Source organism: Xenopus laevis, chromosome 4L (assembly GCF_017654675.1).
Source record: "Xenopus laevis strain J_2021 chromosome 4L, Xenopus_laevis_v10.1, whole genome shotgun sequence".
NCBI classification, from domain to species: domain Eukaryota; kingdom Metazoa; phylum Chordata; class Amphibia; order Anura; family Pipidae; genus Xenopus; species Xenopus laevis.
Genome location: NC_054377.1, coordinates 57294270 through 57312308, shown reverse-complemented (window position 1 = coordinate 57312308; position 18039 = coordinate 57294270). Strand labels below are relative to the sequence as shown.

The following is an 18039-nucleotide window of genomic DNA, read 5'->3' as shown; positions in this document are numbered from 1 at the left end:
GAATTTTGAGAATTTATTCGGCGGTGGCGAAACACGGGGGTTCGCTGTGAATTCGCGCATGGTGAATAAATTTGCCCATCACTAGTTGAAACTTGCAAGTGGATCCTGATTTCCAGCCCCTGGGGACATTTTAAAAGGGTTGATAAATTCTAATATGCAGAAATACATCTAGGGGCAGCTTTATCAAGGGTCAAATTTCGAGTTCATGGGAGTTCTTTTAAACTCCCATTAACTCCCATGAACTCGAAATTCGACCAATCAAAATGTATTAAAAAAGCAAATTCGATTGGACTTTAAAAAACTCGAGTGTCAGGAATGCTGCAAACTATTCCAAATTGATCCCAGGGCATCTTCCATAGGCTAAAACAGCAATTTGGCAGGTTTAAGGTGGCAAAACATTGAGTTTGAGTTCTTAAAGGGCCAGTGTATGGTACATTTCTAATATCGAATTCAAATTTAAAAAAAAACTCAAATTTTAATAATTCCCTAGACGAATTTGACAGTTTTGGTCATTAAACAAAACGTGAAAATTCAAACTTCGAACCTTGTTAAATCTGCCCCCTAATGCCATACTTCATTTTGTGTTGCACACATTAAAATACAATTGCATACAAATAAAACTATCTTTTCACTAACTAGAAATTAAACTTTGATATTTTCAGCTTATGTAGAAGAGTTCTTAGTAGTCTACCAAAATCCTTAAATTACTGGTGCATTATTGAGCTGCAACTTTAGGCCACAGCTGGGGAGCCGGTCCCAAAATACACCATTAAAATAAAACGTGCGTGTTTCTCTACAGGTTTATTTAATGTGTTTATGCACTAGCATAATAAGAACATTGTATTTACAAGAGTAAATGTATGTATGTCACTCATTCATGCTCTACGGGAGACTTCCTTTAGGACAATTTGTAGAACACAGCTTTTTTTCTCAATTTCAAAGTTTTTGTTGAATAGTTTTGCTGGTTGCCTTTAATCCCTTACATAGAAGATTATAGTTCCTGTTGATAAATAGTTTCAGTTAATATTTATGATATCTGTTTACACGTTATAAATGCTCCTGTATTTATTTATTTCTCCAGGAGGTACTTTGTAGAGCAAGAAATCGCTATATGACCTTATAGATCACAGCTTTGTTCTTGGCAGGAGATTATAGGTTCCAAATAAATAATACCAATAATATATACAGTACCTCTGAAAAATTCATTCATCTGTAATAGCTTAGAAAAGGGTTGCTCAAGGTCAGTCCTTTAGAATGCTCAGTTAGAAGTTGCATGCCAGAACTATAGTATGCTTTTTTTTTTCTTGACCACTTCTAGATTAAAGGCAAATACATTTTCACTGTAAAAACACTGATAATAACCAATGCACAGCTGGTGTAACTTAACCTAAGACAATGACAATGATGACAATCATCAACTGACCCTTAGGGGCAGATTTATTATGCGGTGTAAAGAATTGGTGGAATAATTCGTCACACATCGCTGTGCAAAAAATGGTCTAAAAATGGCATCATTTTTTTACACACTTAGAGAAACTTTGACCGGATCTTATTAAACAAAGGAACTTACTTACAAAGGTCTGAAGCAGTGTAAAATAACAGAGGCAAATCTGGTGTTTGCATGGAGTAAAACAACACACGCCTTGATAAACTTGCCATTTATTTAACACAGCTTTTTACACGAATTTCGTTTTAAACAGCATAATAAATAGGCTCCTTAATGTACTATTAACAAATTAGGGGTTGGGGAGCACCATCCATCAAGCACAAAGAATGGTGTGCAGGGTCAAATAATAATTAACACAAACAAAGAAGAAGAAAGAAATGACCCATCCAATTGCACCACCCCATTCAAGTATTGCCAAACTCCAGTGAAGTAATTCATAAAACTTAACTTTTAATAAACTATTAAAACCATAGTCTAGATAGCACCATTAAAAAGAAGGTAAAGGTAAGGAGGCTGGTAGACTGAAAACCAGGGGGTTGGAGGGGTTTTCTGAGTCAGGAGTGACGGTTGGTTCAGGAGAGTTGATGTATAAACAACCAGCACATTGTTAACACTATATATCTGTAAGTACACCAGTAGTGCCCCGCGTGCAGCCACCCCTTCACCCACTTCAGGATCCCTCCCTTCAGGTGTACGGGCGAATCGCTAAAGGATCCGATTAGCAAACCTCAGTACATTTAAATCGTTCCAGAACTGTGTATATTAGGATGCTAGCTTCAATTGGTAAACCCACGGATCGTATATTGAGCCAACCCCTTCACCCTCCAGAGTCCCCTCCCGATCCGATTGCCCCCGTGATAGATTCTTTGTCCCTACCAGACGCCTACCTAACCAGAGCTAAAAGTGCGCCTGACGCGCGTTTCACCCGCCAATTTGCGGGCTTTATCAAAGGCATATGCAGAGAGCCGGTACTGTGCACATATTTATAACCACGGAACAGCCGGTATGAGTTTGAATGAGCCAATCAGTAGGCTCCAACTCACTACCGGCATCACGCCCCAGCAGCCAACCGGCGCACTGAGCGTCATCAGAAGAAAATGACAGGCAATGACTGAGCGTCATCAAAGGAAAATGACAGGCAATGACACGGAAACATACCTATAACTATTTGCCATTCGCAACTCCTAGTATCTTATTCCTACCCATTATGTAGTATGCGCTGTGCAATGCGCAACATTGTAACATCTGATGCTCAGTCTCTCAAATTAGAAACGATGTAACAGACAATGTTGCAAAGGGTAGGAAGGTGTAAATTGGAGAATAGAAACATTTGTAGCATAAGTAGCTGTCCCTTATTATCCACATCGACCTATATAAAATACTGTAACCGTATTAAAGAGCCCAAAGGCATATGGAATATGAGGGTAAAAACACGATTAGGACATATTAACAATCCAATCTAATAAGTATAAATGTGGATCGTAGATATAGATCGTAACAACTGCCTACTATAGTGGTGACTAACCACCATCTACTGTGACTATTACCAAAGAGTAAAGTATAATATTTACAGTTGAGTTGATCACAGTTAGGATACGAGGTCTTGATGGCAATATAGTTAATATGAGAGCAAGTTTATTGAGTAAGATGGTCAGTGTATTCCTCAGGTCAATGCTTAGACCCTGATGTATAGGGTAGCAATCCCTCACACCATTAAATAAATATATTCATTGTGATGCTCTCATTGAGGCCGTTGGGGCTTAACGCATTCATTAAGAATATCCACTCGCTCTCTCTAGATAGAAGAGCTGTTTCGAGGTCTCCACCTCTGATACCCAAAGACACTCTCGATAAGCCCATTGCTTTCAAGCCAGAGCTTGAATGGTTGTGTACTTCAAAAAAATGTTGGCTTACCGGCGGTAATTTTTTATGATCTTTTATTAGATCCAATGCATTGTCAATACTAAGGATATATGCTCCATTAGCCTTTTCTTGAAGGCTCTGTTAGTTTTTCCAATATATATTTTGCTGCAGGGACAAGTCAGCATATAAATGATATTATTGGTATTACATGTAAAATTATGAGTGATCTTGTGACTTCTACCAAATCTGTCAACCACAGGATTTTGATTATGCATATACTTGCAAGCTTTACATTTGCCACATATAGATGTACCATTCACCATTGTCCTAGGTTGTTTGGAGAAATGGCTCTTAACCAGCCGGTCTCTAAGATTCGGTGCCCGTCTGCAGCAAGTCAGCGGACGTGGTCCCACTATTGTAGAAAGGACCGGATCTGTGTGTAAAATATGCCAATGTTTATTCAGAACTGAATCAATAATTGGCCATTGTTTACAGAAAGTCCCTATGAATCTGACAGGTTGACTGCTGTTATGTGATTTCTGTCTACGTGAGTCCAATAATGAGTTCCTAGGTGTTCCAACTGCTCTAGTGTAAGCTTTGTGGATAACATTCTTTGAATATCCTCTCTGTGTTAGGCGTTCCGTTAGTTCACTGGCCCTCTTACGAAAGAGATCAAAGTCAGAGCAGTTACGACGTAACCTAAGAAATTCACCCACCGGAATTCCTCTTTTTGTAGCCATTGGGTGATGGCTCTGAAAGTGAAGGATGGAGTTGGTCGCAGTAGCTTTGCGATATAAATCTGTGCCAATGGTGCCATCTTCCCTGATCATGATTAGGGATGTAGCGAACTGCCGATTTGGTGTTCGCGAACACCGGCAAAAAATGCGAACGTTCGCGAACAGTTCGCGAACTTCGAACACCCACTAAAATCGTTCGATTCGAACGATCGAAGGATTTTAATCGTTCGATCGAAGGATTTTCATTCGAATCGAACGATCTAAGCCATTCGATCGAATGCTTTTCATTCGATCGAATGCTTACAATCGTTCGAACGAATGGAAATCGTTCGAACGAATGGAAATCGTTCGATTTTTAGCGGTCGAAGGAATTCGAATGGTCGAATGGTCGAACGATCGAACGCGAACTCAAAATGCGAACGTTCCCAAACGTTCGCGAACATTCGGCGGACGCGAACGGTCGAAGTTCGCGCGAACTAGTTCGCGGGCGAACAGTTCGCTACATCCCTAATCATGATAGTAATGTCAAGGAAGTCGATGCTTTCCTTGCTTTAGTGTACTACACACTAAATCCAAATGCCTCTCTCAATAATAACAATAGTCTAAAACTGATGCTTGTCCTATATGAAGGTGCCTCTAGCAGGCGTATAATTGTGGTAGGGTCAGTAATGTGTGGCAATATTTTATCTACTTTAAGCACATTTTTATTCACAGTATATGTACGTCTAGCATGCACAGATTTAATATATCTGCAAAGCTTTTATAAAAGATACCATTTTTATAGGTTTGCCGAGAGCTACTAATGAATGACAGGTGACTCCCACTGATCACTTATGACAACAATTAGAAAATGACTTATAAATACCTTATATCTAGTCTGCTAGAAATACCACCCTGCATGATTAGCTAAATTTGCAATAAACATTAATATATACAAAGTTCTTTAATAAATTAGGGGGTAATGTAGTAAAAGGTGCAAAGCTGGCTATGGGTGAACAGGTTCAGATGTTTGAAAGTAACCAAAAATCCTAAGAAATAAATGTAGACATGGGCATTCAGGCATTCATTTTCTCTGCCGTTTATGTCACCATTCACTGAACATGCAGCAGTAGCATAGCAAATACAACTGATTACAGCAGGAAGGTGGTTTCATGGACAGCAGAGTGCTAGATCTATACCGAAACCCAGTAACAAACTGAAGAAAACATTGTATGGTTTGGGTTCCTTCTATCTAATGTGGCCAAATATTGTTTTGTTATTATGTGCACACCCCTTTCATTTGTATGTGGCACAGCCCATACTAACAATACATACATAAATCGTTAGGTCTAACCCGCACATACATTCTCTTATTGTGGATATCTTTAAAAATAGTACAATCTGAAACCAGAAAATGCCTATTTTTCCTCTGAAAATGCAAAATAGGAAATCATTTACAAAGGCAATTTTGGACACAATTCTTTGTATCTTTTACACCATAATGAAACATTTTCCCTATAGTTTCAGCTTAATTGCTGCCATGTTCCAAGATGTATCTACCGCAAAGGCCCATGATGCATCCATATGCAGTTGTGTTGTTTTGATATAAATAAGGTGTAAGTTGTGTTTAGTATTTTTGTAGTGGTGCTGTGCCACTTCTGGTTGACACACCATGCTGTGGGAACCCTAGAACTACCTCTATGTCCTAACAGTAGGTCCAGGGTTCTCAGTTCCAATAGTCACAGTTATGCCTATTCATCAGAAGGGGCCGGAAACCATGTGGAAGTGCAGGAGTGTGTTTGAATGCATGTATCCTAATGAATTGCACCAATATGTGCTCTTAATAAATAGAAACAGAAGAAATGTGGAGCACACTATCCTCAAAAGTAAAAAACACTTTTCATTGTTGCATTAAAAAAGCAGAAGAGGATAGTGTGCTCTACATTTCTTTTGTTCTTGTTCTGGATGACCGCAGTTTGAGTTCTGAATGCAGGCACACTGAATCCTCTACAGTCCCTCTGAGATACTCAGCAAGTGGAGCAGGGGGTGAGTCTGATTTGTTTTTTTCAGTTATAACTCTTCTATTTTATTGTAAACATAGATCAGAAAAAAATACTCTTTTCTTCTTTTTTTTTATGATTCTGTCATACAGATTATTTTTGCTTTTAAGTATAATCACTATGTTACTTACAGGGCCAGATTTACATAGCGGGCTCCCCTAGGCCCGCTGTTGTTCGTCGCCCCTGTCCTCTCCCTTTTATTAGTTAAAATTTTCATCATCAGGACCACAGCAATGGGTATTGGTGCTCGCGAAACTATTGTATCCCCTGCACATCTCCAGTGTTTCTGAACAAATGTGGGTGTGGTTGGGTGGCATACCGCCCCCTTAAAATTCTGCCACCCTAGGCCTGGGCCATGGCTAGCAATTTGAAGAAAGTTTACTTTTAAGTGTCTTTCATTTCATGGAACAGAATGAATAAAAGAAAAACTAATGGCATTCCATTGACAGTGTTGATATCATATTACTTGCCCATATAAAGGACCTGGGGGTTTCCGGGTTTAGGGTTTTACCCTAATTTGGATCTCAATGCTTTAAGTCTACTAAAAAATAATTTAAAATTTATATAAACTCAATAGGATTGTTTTGCCTCCAACAAGGATTATTATATCTTAGTTTGGACCCAGTACAATGTAGTGTTTTATTATTATAGAAAAAAAAAGGTAATCATTTAAAAAAAAAAATGAATTAGAATTATTTGATTATAATGGAGTCTATGGGAGATGGACTTCCCTTGATTCAGAGCTTTCTGGGTAACAGGTTTCCTTGATAACAGATCGTATACCTGTAATATGAAGTATTATAGTCCTTATGTTAGCATAAAGGGAAAGGGTGTTATGATTTTCAATGATGCAGCCCATAAATTGATATAACTTGTTGTATTTGTTGTTATTTCCTGGACAAACAAATTCAGGTATGATTATGTTATACCCTGGAAGAAGATAAGCCAAAAAAAAAAAAACCAGAGCTTGAAATTTGGTGGCGGATGTTGGGTGTCTTACAAATTACCTTTCTCATATGCCATGTCTAATAACATAACTAAATATCTTTATTTTTGAACCCAAATTGTTTAATCTATAGCAATAGGGTAGATACTGTACCAATAACAAAAATGTTCAGCAATAATTTTCCAGTCTTGTTGGTTGGAAACCTATGAAGAAAGCCTTTGATTAAATTCACATGATCTCTACACATGGCATGTGGGTACTTATGCATCCCCCCAGTCATTATTTCAATATATGCTCGGTTAATATAGCTCATGGAGCATTACAGATTTCTGTATTACTACTTTAAGAAAAAATATAGAAGGATAAAAGTAACCTACTAAACACATTATTGAATTGAAATTGCACAAAAATGTTTCACTTGGGAAATCATGGATTAGAATGATACATGTTATGTAGCTATAATAGAATGAGATTCATCCCTCATGGGGGAAAAGAATCAAAGCCTTGGGATTTGATTCAGTTAAATACATTTTAATAGTTTTCTTAAATAATAATGCTTCAGATTAAATTTAACAACATAGGCGGTACAAATAAAATAGCAGTAAAAAGCCTGTTTCATATGTAACACAGTACAATCTAAAGCTTACATTTCTGTAATCTTTGCTTTGCAGGCATTATGGCAGCAATTACAGATGCAGCCACTTTGGTTTGTCTGTTTGACACAGAATAACTAAACACAGATATCCCATTTATCTCATTTAACACAGAAAACTGTGACACAACATCCCATCTAATTAAAGCATTCACCATTGTGAACAATGGTGCTTTGGTATGCTAATGAAAAGGTTAAATGCATTAAATGAGTTAAGATAACTTTAGATAACACAGTTTCTTCAATTAACTCTGAGTCATGACGCATTTAACTCACAAATCCAAGTGGCTTCATCTGTATGTGTTCCAAATACACCTTATTCTTTAGACCATTTACTGACCAAAGGCCACACCTTTAACCCAGGGGTCTCCTGTACCTGTTTTTAACAATTATCGTCATCATCGTTCATTTATATAGCACCATCAAATTACTCAGCTCTTCACATTACTTTATAACAAGCAAGGATCTTACAAAAATGTAACAAACAAGGGTTTATAGAAAAAAATAGACTTATAGGGCCCTACTTGGAAGAGCTTACATTCTAAAGGGTTTCAGTACAATAGATTATAAAGATTATGATACATTAATGTCTGATCAATCAATATACATTGAAAAAAGCTTTCCTAAACTAAAAAGGGTGGTTCTTTAGGGAGTGTTTCGAAGGGGAGAATCTGATAGCTCAAGGTAGAGAGTTCCATAAACAGACAGAAGGAAGGAAAGAGTCTGATTGTGATAGAGATTTCCAGAGATAGACAGATACCCAAGAGAAGAGAGTTGAAGGTCAGAAACAGAGCACAGGTTGTGTGAAGGAGTGTATTTTGAGATCAGAGCTGAAATATAGTAACTTTAATTTGATTCTAGAGGAGATTGGAGCCAATGAAGCTATATGCATAAGAGAGCAGTAGATGTTGAGTGGAGGGATAAATAAATAAGTCTAGTAGCTGTGTTTCAAACAGATTGACGTGTTGAAATACCTGCAAGAATTAAGTTGCAGTAGTCAACATGGGCTAATAGGCTTGATTAAATCAGCAGCTTAAATTGGGACTTGATCAGTTATTGATGGGGAAGGCTGGAAAATCTCGAGGCTGATTTGATACAATTTTAATGTATCCAATCCATGTTTGAAAAAATTATTGATATGTTATGCAAAAACATAAGACTCCCTTTAAAATGCATACTATGGTACACTATATAATACAATTCAGTACATTTTATATATAACACTTTATACAGTAATGTACATAGAGGACTTTGTATTGAAATTCAAAATTGTAGGAAATTAAGCTATTTATTGTTACGCACTGGCTCTCATCTTATTTTTCGTTAAATTCTGTGCATATATATTCAGTTTTTAGAATTGGAGTAGTGATGGGCGAATAAATTTGGCAGATGTGAATTTGCGGCGAATTTCGGAAATTTTGGACATGCGTCAGAAAAGTTGCTTGCGTCAAAATCATTGCGCATCAACATTATTAGGACATTGACTTTAATGCCAACATGAAAATTGATGCAAGCATCAGAATTGATGCAAATATTTAACCGTTATGTGAATCGAAACGGGACAAATTCGCCCATCACTAAATTGGAGATATATAAACATTTTCTACATAATTAACTAGCAGACACACATATATTGGGAGTGAGCATATTGCTTGCTTTCACTGAGATATTGTCCATACACAACAATCATTGCATAACTTTTCTCTATTAAAATAGAGGCAAGACATTCATGTGTAAAATATCCAGATAAAATGGAGTATTTAGTGTCACCTTAAGTTTCAGTATGCTCTTGAACTATACAACCTAACAAGGGAAATAAAGGAAAGTTCAAAGTAACATTAATGAATATGACCTGTTTTAGTAAAATCCCATCATACCGATATATGCTCATTTATAGTAGGGATATTCTTTCTTTCTACAGTTTCAATCAAATATATTTTTTCATTGAAAGGGTGAAGGGACACATTTTATCTGATTACATCTTTGTGCTTTATTGATCTACAGAACCCTAAATGTGTTCCATTTGCTTTGTTCTAAGGCATATTGACTGATTAAATCCCTATTTTAATGATTGCATGCATTGGGAGAAGAATCTCTTTCATGGCCAGCAAGGGTTTACTGCCTCATTGCTCTTGAAAGATGAATACTATTTTTTAAGCTTAAAATATTTATGAAGTTCAATGATAAAAGCTGCAGAGAAGAAAATGCAACTTGATGTTGAAAAGTAATGATCATTTTCTGGCCATTACACAGTAGATAAATAGCAGACTGACTATTTTAAGGCACACCTCATGCCGCATCAAGTGAATGAATGCAATTTTTCATTAAAAAATGTAGATTCAATCAAGCCTGAATAGACAAATCTTTCCCTGGGATAATGACTTTTTCTAGCTGAATATTCTACCATATAAAATACAACATGCAAGGATTCCTTTTTATTTTAAAAAAAAACATTCCATTTTGACTTTAGAGATCTAAAACGCTGAAAAGGTAAATAAAAGTAAGTAAAAATTAAAAGTGAGCAATGAGTTTCATCATGATTCATATACACCCAAAATAACTGGTATACCAAGAGCTTACTCACAGTTTAAAACCCAGCTATATACAAAAATGTATATAAATCATGGAGATTTCTAAAGATCAAATAGATATGTACATCTCACTGAGTTAATAAATGCTGATTGTGCTAATCAATATATTTTCTACTAGTGTTAGTCATTGTATCAAGAATTGTGTACATCATTGAAAATGCATATTAGCGATAGATTCCATATGTATAAAAGGCAGCATAGATGGCTATTATCATATAAAGCATATTGTTAAAAACCATGGTTTTTAGAGGTTTGGCAAGTTGTGGAAATGCTCATGTTCATGTATTTCTAAGTTACTTTAATAAAGCACATATTTCCTTTATTTATTCCTATTACCAAGCACTAACAGATCAATGATGTGTTCTTACCTTTAATTTTACATCACTATCTATCCACCTGTAATCAAGAGTTTGCTTAGGCGGATGTAATGGGCTGCTTCCTTCCCTAGCTGCTACCTATCTATCAAAACTATCTCTGGCTTACATATAAGGAGGAGCCATTGTTTTAGGGTTTATTTTAAGGTTTATCTATGAGGGGTAATTTTATTAATTGCAGCCTCCTACTCCCATGTCCGGACTGAGATTCAAATTTGTATCTGGTGTCAAGTATGTAGAGGCCTAAACAGCTCTTATAGCAGCCCATCTGGTATTTACCAGAATCTGCAGATTGACAGTTCAGCTTGCCTGCTCCAACAGTTGCTGCCATGAACCAGAGCTGCAAAATGAAAGTCTATTCCATTTATATTTCTTAATTAAAACAGCAGACAATCATAATTTTAGCACAAGCCTTACTGTAAGCCAAAAGGGCTGTTTTATTAAACTGACTTTTTCGGGTGTGCCTTTTTGACGCCAAGCAAAACTTTCTTGGGATTTATTATGCAACAAAACTGCAACAATTTTAAGAAAATACTCCAGCGAAAACTTGTCAAAATCATGTCAAAGTCAATGGCAGGATTAGGTAGCTGGGATGAGCTTTCTGGGGGTAAAGCAGCCATGGCACAATCACAACAAATGAGAACGTAGTCTTTTTGCAGCAGTTAATTTTCACTTTCAGCAAATAAACAAAGTAAACAGTAAAATCCTTGCCACTTAATGGGCTTCTAACTAACACAGGTCAGTTGTCCTAACTAATCAGGAGTAGGCCTATTGCCTGTCTCCTTCGAAACAGAAAATATTCAGAACACAATGTCCAAAACCTTGTGGTGATTTCAATCCTCTAAGTGAGCGCACACAGGCAGCTTTCCTGTGTCTTTTCCCCAGACTGGAGAACTCCCACTCTGGCTTGAGCTGCCTTTTAATTATCCACCTGAGATGCCTCAGGTAGACCTAAAAGACCCTGGCTGGACAAGCAGTCCGGGAACCACTCTGTTAGGAACCTGGGACATAAATAAGCTCCGTCCTGGACTTTCCCAGGTATCCTAGTGGTGACCTCACCACAGCTCTTACAACTGGAAGATCTCTCTTTGATTCGTGGTTTTAGAGGTTTTCGGGTGTTTTTGACACTGGCAATTTTAAAAACTTGTAGTTATTGTGCGACAAGTCAAAAAGGCTAAGGTTTTTTGCAACTTTTCCCATTCATGCTTTTTCAGTTGGGATCTTTTAATAAATTTCATGACGTTGTATTTTTATAGAAAGTGTGTTTAGTCATGGTTCAATAAATAGACCTCCAAGTTTTCTTTTAATTGTCGTGATATTCAGGTTAGCAGGGATCATAAACACAGCACTCTTTTAGCACACAAACAGGAGTCAAAGGCTACCTTTAACACTTTTATGCTGGCTTTTATTATAAACGAGAAATGAACAATTTCAACACACTTCAACATAGGAATAGCAATCCCACTTTAACACCCAGAATGGTATACAATAAACCAAAATCTATCTAACACTTACAGCATTGAAAGTAATAAACTGTCCTCTGTTAAACTTCCAGCACACAGTCTCTTATTAGGGATTTACTGTTCCTTTCTCCAGTCACTTGGTGATATTTCACAAAAGTGCACCTTAGTGTGGAAACCCCTCAGTTTCCTCCCAAATTCTCACACTCTCCCCCCCGCCCCACACACAATGGGCTGGATACATGGCCCTGAACCATTCTAGCAGAAACCTGGAGATTGAATACCTATGCAAACTATAAATTTTTTCTTATTTTTTTTTAAATACAAAACAATGTTATTAAAAAACTAATTCTGAGTTGCAGTGCTTTTAAATAAAAATATCAGGAAGCACACCATTTCAATATAGGCTTTGTTTTTAAGTAAATGAGAGCGTTGAGTGTCTCAGTACTACTGCAAGGCAGTATATAAAGGGTGTGTTTTCCTTGGTACTCATTCATGCTCTTGCTCTAACACTGCTCCCCTGTGGCACCGTTTGAAATCTAAATGCTTTACATCTGTTGCTTTGCTGTTATCTAAATCCAAACTTTTACTGAGATTAAAAGGTTTGTTTGATAAGATCTATGCGTTATATCATGCTTTTTGCACAATTAATGAAGGTTTGTTATCCCCCTCATGACTTACCCATTTAAAAGGAGCATCAAGCTATTCTGATCTCATGCCAGTTGGGGTTGCCGGATGAATCACTGGGTGATGAAATGATAGACTGATAGAATTATAGTTTTGTTGTTAGTTCTGTACAATTCTAGTTATAATCACTAATAAACTCAACCCTTTCCTCACTCTTTAATGGTTTGCTTTTAGTTGATTTATATAATATTTTTTTGGATGATGTTGACCTCTTTTGGAACAACATTTTTTATTATCACCTTGTAATACTACTATTTCATGAAATTATTTTGGTTGCACTGATGGTTGCAGTATTAATAAGTGACTCCTGGGAATCTGAACCTCTGTGGTAATCTTTCCCATTGCTGAGTATCTTGCCATCCTGGAAATACCATGTCTGCAATGCTCCATGCACTGGAAACAATATTTCCATCTTTGAGATATGTTTCTTTCTTGCAACTGTTCCAAGAGAGACTTAAGTTGCCTCCGCTTCTGAAGTGTTTCCCAGGCGAGGTCTAGATAGAATCGCAATGGTATTCCCTCAGATTCAAAGGAATCAAATAGTTGTGTATTCCATAAATTATATCCATTCCTTTGGAGTACTCATTCAGATTTTTGATTTTAAAACTCTATATGCTGGGGCCAATTGTATTATTGTTATTGTTTCTACTCCACATACTTTATATGGAGGATCTAAATCCTGAATTTATTACAAGTTGACATAACCCCGTTGATCACAGATCTCATGGGAACACTGAGTACAGTCCAAAAATGCAAACTTTTTAATCATATGGTCTACATTATTTATTTTTATTACTTAGAAGGACTGGTAGCGCAACCCAAAGACACCATTTGCCCTAGGCCTCAAATAAAGAAAGAGGGACCCTATATAGAATTAATATAATATTCAATTTTGCTTCCATTTAATTATTTTGTTTGTGCTATATATAGAAAAACTCTTCAGATACTTTATAGCTAGCAGTATAGTAATGTATCTAATCTGCACTGTGTCTGATCAGTGGTTTTGCAATATTGGGTGATTCTGTGCCTGGTTGCAGACAGTGATTAAGTTAAAATACACATAATTTGAATTTTTATATACTGAATGGAATTTGCTATTCCAGAGCTCTTAACTTTGTAGTAAAATGCAGCATTCTTTGAAGCAGTTGGCACCAAAACAATTGACAAAGATGTATTTTATCTTTTCTATAGTAAGTATGTAAATAAGTAAACATATAAGTATGCTCTATCTGTTCCCCAAGATATAGATGGAGAACAGTATATTTGCAGAATTGAAAGCAGTATATGCAGAACTAATTGTGCATAGTGATGCAATACAGGCAAGTTGGTTTACGAAAATCTAAAAAATGCACTCAAAATAACAAAGATGTCCCACTCGACTAGAGTGCAAAAATGCACAATATGTTTTGAACTTCTATACCAGCCCAAGGCAACCACATCCCTTTAGCAGTAAAGATCTGTGCCTCCAAAGATGCCCCAGTAGCTTCCCATCTTCTTTTCTGCTGAGTCACTGCACATGCTCTGTGCTGCTGTCAGTTACTGAGCTTAGGGACCCACTCACAATATACTGAATTTATATATAATATAAATATCACAATATAAGGCTCATCAGTAAGTCATTCAGATCATTGGTACATAGCAGTTACGAAACCAGCACAGTTTTTATCATAATTTAATAATCAGCCCATTGAACATGTGCATGTCACAGACACTCCAAGATGGGAAACTCCTGTGACAACTTTGGAGGTCTGGATCATTACTACTATAGATATACTGAACCTCTAGTCTGGTTTGATACAGTAGGTTCAGTATTTCAAAAATGGCATTCCTAGCCTTAATTTTTAGGGTTTAGTTCTCCTTTAATAAACGTAATACCTCTGCATCCTGCCTAATTTGTTTGTATTTGTGTGATGAAAATATTAAGAAGTTAATGTTCATATCTATCTTTTCTTTTTTTTATATTACTGTATGCTTATGTGAAAGTGGTACTGGCTCATTTTGCAGGTTTAGTCTTGCCTAAGCAGTTATTGTCTCACTGCAACCTACCTGAAATTCGGTTACCCGAAACACCTTTTGCAAGGCTTTGATTACAATCCCAAAACATGAAGCTAGGAATGGGCAAGGCATGACATCAATGGGCTGTTTCCAGCCATACTGACCTTAAATGGCACTTTCCATGGACAACTACCTGGGTTTTCTCATAATCTGTTTCTCATAACATGTCAGTAGTAGGCAAGCAGGGCCACAAAGATCTTTGGCTAAAAATGTGCCTTCAAGCTGCTTCCAGCCCAGTGTTACTTTAAGACAGCACGTGTACAGAGATCTGATGGGGAGACAAAAAGATACTTCCTTCATGGTGGGATGGGGTGCAATCATTTTATAGGCTAGAGAGGAGACATAAACAGTACTCCAGCCTGTTGAAGAATGGAACTACCGCTATACAGCTTGAGTGATCCTGAAATCCCTGTTGGAGTGCAATTTTGGGGCACTTTTACAGGAGAGAATTTCATGACCATGGATGGTTAGCCATGATGTCACTTCCCCCATCCTTTCATTATTCTGTGCATCATCGCTAATCCTGAAATACCAGGCAAGCACAGGGTTTGGGATTTACTTGCAAAGTTAATAGTTTAGTACAACTTTTATATTTCCATACTGCCTTGCCAATTCATTGGAAACAGTTAAATTGTACTAATTTTGCAGCTTTTCTGCAGGTAGGTTTAGCTGAAGTTTCTAAAATGCAAAAACTTCTCCAGGAGAATGAAGCTTTAAGTCCATATTTAGCAATGCTGTTAACACAACCTATTTTGATTTGATGTTTGATTATCTGTTTTTTATTTACATACATGGAACCTACAGTACCTTTTGATTCCTTTCTCTGTATACAGGTATGGAACCTGTTATCCAGAATGCTTGGGAACCTGGGATTTTCTGTATAATGGATCTTTCCGTAATTTGGATCATTATAACTTAAGTCTACTAGATAATCCTTTAAACATTAAACATTAAACATTAAATAAACCATATATATATATATATATATATATATATATATATATATATATATATATATATATATATATAAAACTATATTTGATTGTTAAGCTTGTCAATAAGTTGTTGTGACACATCATTATATTACTTCCTAGGTGGTTGTAAGTGATCGGATACCAGGCTCCAAAATAAAACTGTATGGCAAAGGAGTGGATCAAGAGCCCAAGGGAATTTTTAAAATAAATGAAAATTCAGGAGAGGTCTCAGTGACGAAAGCCCTTGACAGAGAAGCAATTCCATCTTATCAGGTAGGCATGCTATTCTTATACTGTTTGTTTGCTTTTTATAAGTTGCAGATGAAACCTTTGTTGTAAGAGCACCCATGGACATATGCTGAGTACACAATATAATCTGCAAAGCAGTTTTAAAATATACAGTTTTACGTAGTTGTTTTAAGGATCTCTTGAGTTTTGAAAAGGTTGAGAGGCATTTACTTTGCTTTTGTGAAGTTAAAGGGGTTGTTCACCGTTATATTAACTTTTAGTATGATGTAGAGAGTGATATTCTGATAAAATTTGCAATCTCTGGTTTTTGAAAGCTTAGAATTAGATATGCTCCTTATTTTAATTACTGTTTATGGGTTAACAGAACTAAATTGTAATTCTAATATGGCACTAACAATAGAACTTATGGTGCCCCAAATCAGTTGTGGGACAGATTTTTTTATGGTCCATGGTAGTGAATAGTGATGGGCGAATTTGCGCCATTTCGCTTCGCCGAAAAATTTGCGAATTTCGCAAAACGGCGCCGGCGTCTCGTTTTTGACGCCGATGCCCGTTTTTGACGCCGTTGCCCGTTTTTTCGACGGCGGCGCCCGTTTTTGACGCCGGTGCCCATTTTTGGCGCCAGCGTCCGTTTTTTCTAAAAAAAACGGGCGTTTCGCGAATTTATTCGCTGGCGGCGAAACGCGCAAATTCGCCGCGAATCCGCGCCTGGCGAATAAATTCACCCATCACTACTAGTGAAAGAGGAGCCCACCTAATCTACAAGAATATCATGGACAGCATATCCTGTATATAACAAAATATCTTGCATTGGCACAAAAGGTTGATATCTGCTATACATTTTCTTTTACCACAGAATATTCATGGTTCCAGCAAGATGGTGGCATTCTATAGCTACCTTTGCAGAAAGCTAAGTCAAAGAAAACTGTTTAGTGGCATCTTTTGATAATTATGCATTCAAAAAAGAAAAGTTGTCCATAATATGGTAATGGTAACTTATGGAGTAAATCACAATTGAATACCTATAGATAAATCTTAATGACAACAATATTAAACTATTGATATATGTTTTAAGTACTGTATGCTACTTTGAAGATATTTCTGTTACAACCCTTTGAACTTTGCACAGCAATGTACTCCTAAGAGACACCATTGGCATCAGGTTGAGTGGGATTTTTAATTAGACAATTGCAGCTGATGTTAAATGCAAACTGCATGACACTTTAACACAAGATACTTTTGCACAAAAATACACTAAGCTATACAACTGATTTAGTAACGTACAGGAAGGGGCACATTTACTTAGCTCGAGTGAAGGATTAGAATGAAAAATACTTTGAATTTTGAAGGGTTTTTTTTGGCTACTTCGACCATCGGCTACGATTTCGACTTCGAATTGAACAAAAAATTGTTCGACTATTCGACCATTCGATAGTCAAAGTACTGTCTCTTTAAAAAAAACTTTGACCACCTACTTCGCCACCTAAAACCTACCGAGCACCAATGTTAGCCTATGGGGACCTTCCTCATAGGCTTTCTAAGTAATTTCTGATCGAAGGAAAATCGTTCAATTCGAAGGATTTAATCGAACAATTTTTCCTTCGATCGAACGAAATGCGGTAAATCCTTCAACTTCGATATTCAAAGATTTTACTTTGATGTTCGAATATCGAGGGTTAATTAACCCTCGATATTCGACCCATAGTAAATGTGCCCCTAAGTGTTTATTTGTCTACGCAGAATAAATTAGGGCAGAACCTATATTTTTAAACCATGAATCCCTTTATTTTGGCAACAGCATTGTGTACTTTCACCTAAAAATACGGTTTAACAGTGTTGGCATCAGGTTTGGCCAAATTCTTCTATGTGGATATTTTTATAAATGTGCTCAAGGCTTTTTGCTGGAGTATGGGTTCATGATCCCCACGGATTTTGTTTAAATGTAGCTGTTGCACAAGTGTAGTT

The 18039-nt window shown here is 36.8% G+C and overlaps 1 protein-coding gene across 1 annotated transcript in view; it reads left to right on the top strand.

Moving 5' to 3' along the window:
• Positions 1–18039, top strand: part of cdh13.L (cadherin 13 L homeolog) — a 523301-nt gene that overhangs the window by 279187 nt on the left and 226075 nt on the right. Inside the window, 1 exon segment of the mRNA NM_001094730.1 lies at positions 15946–16098. Within this exon segment, the coding sequence (NP_001088199.1) occupies positions 15946–16098 (153 nt within the window).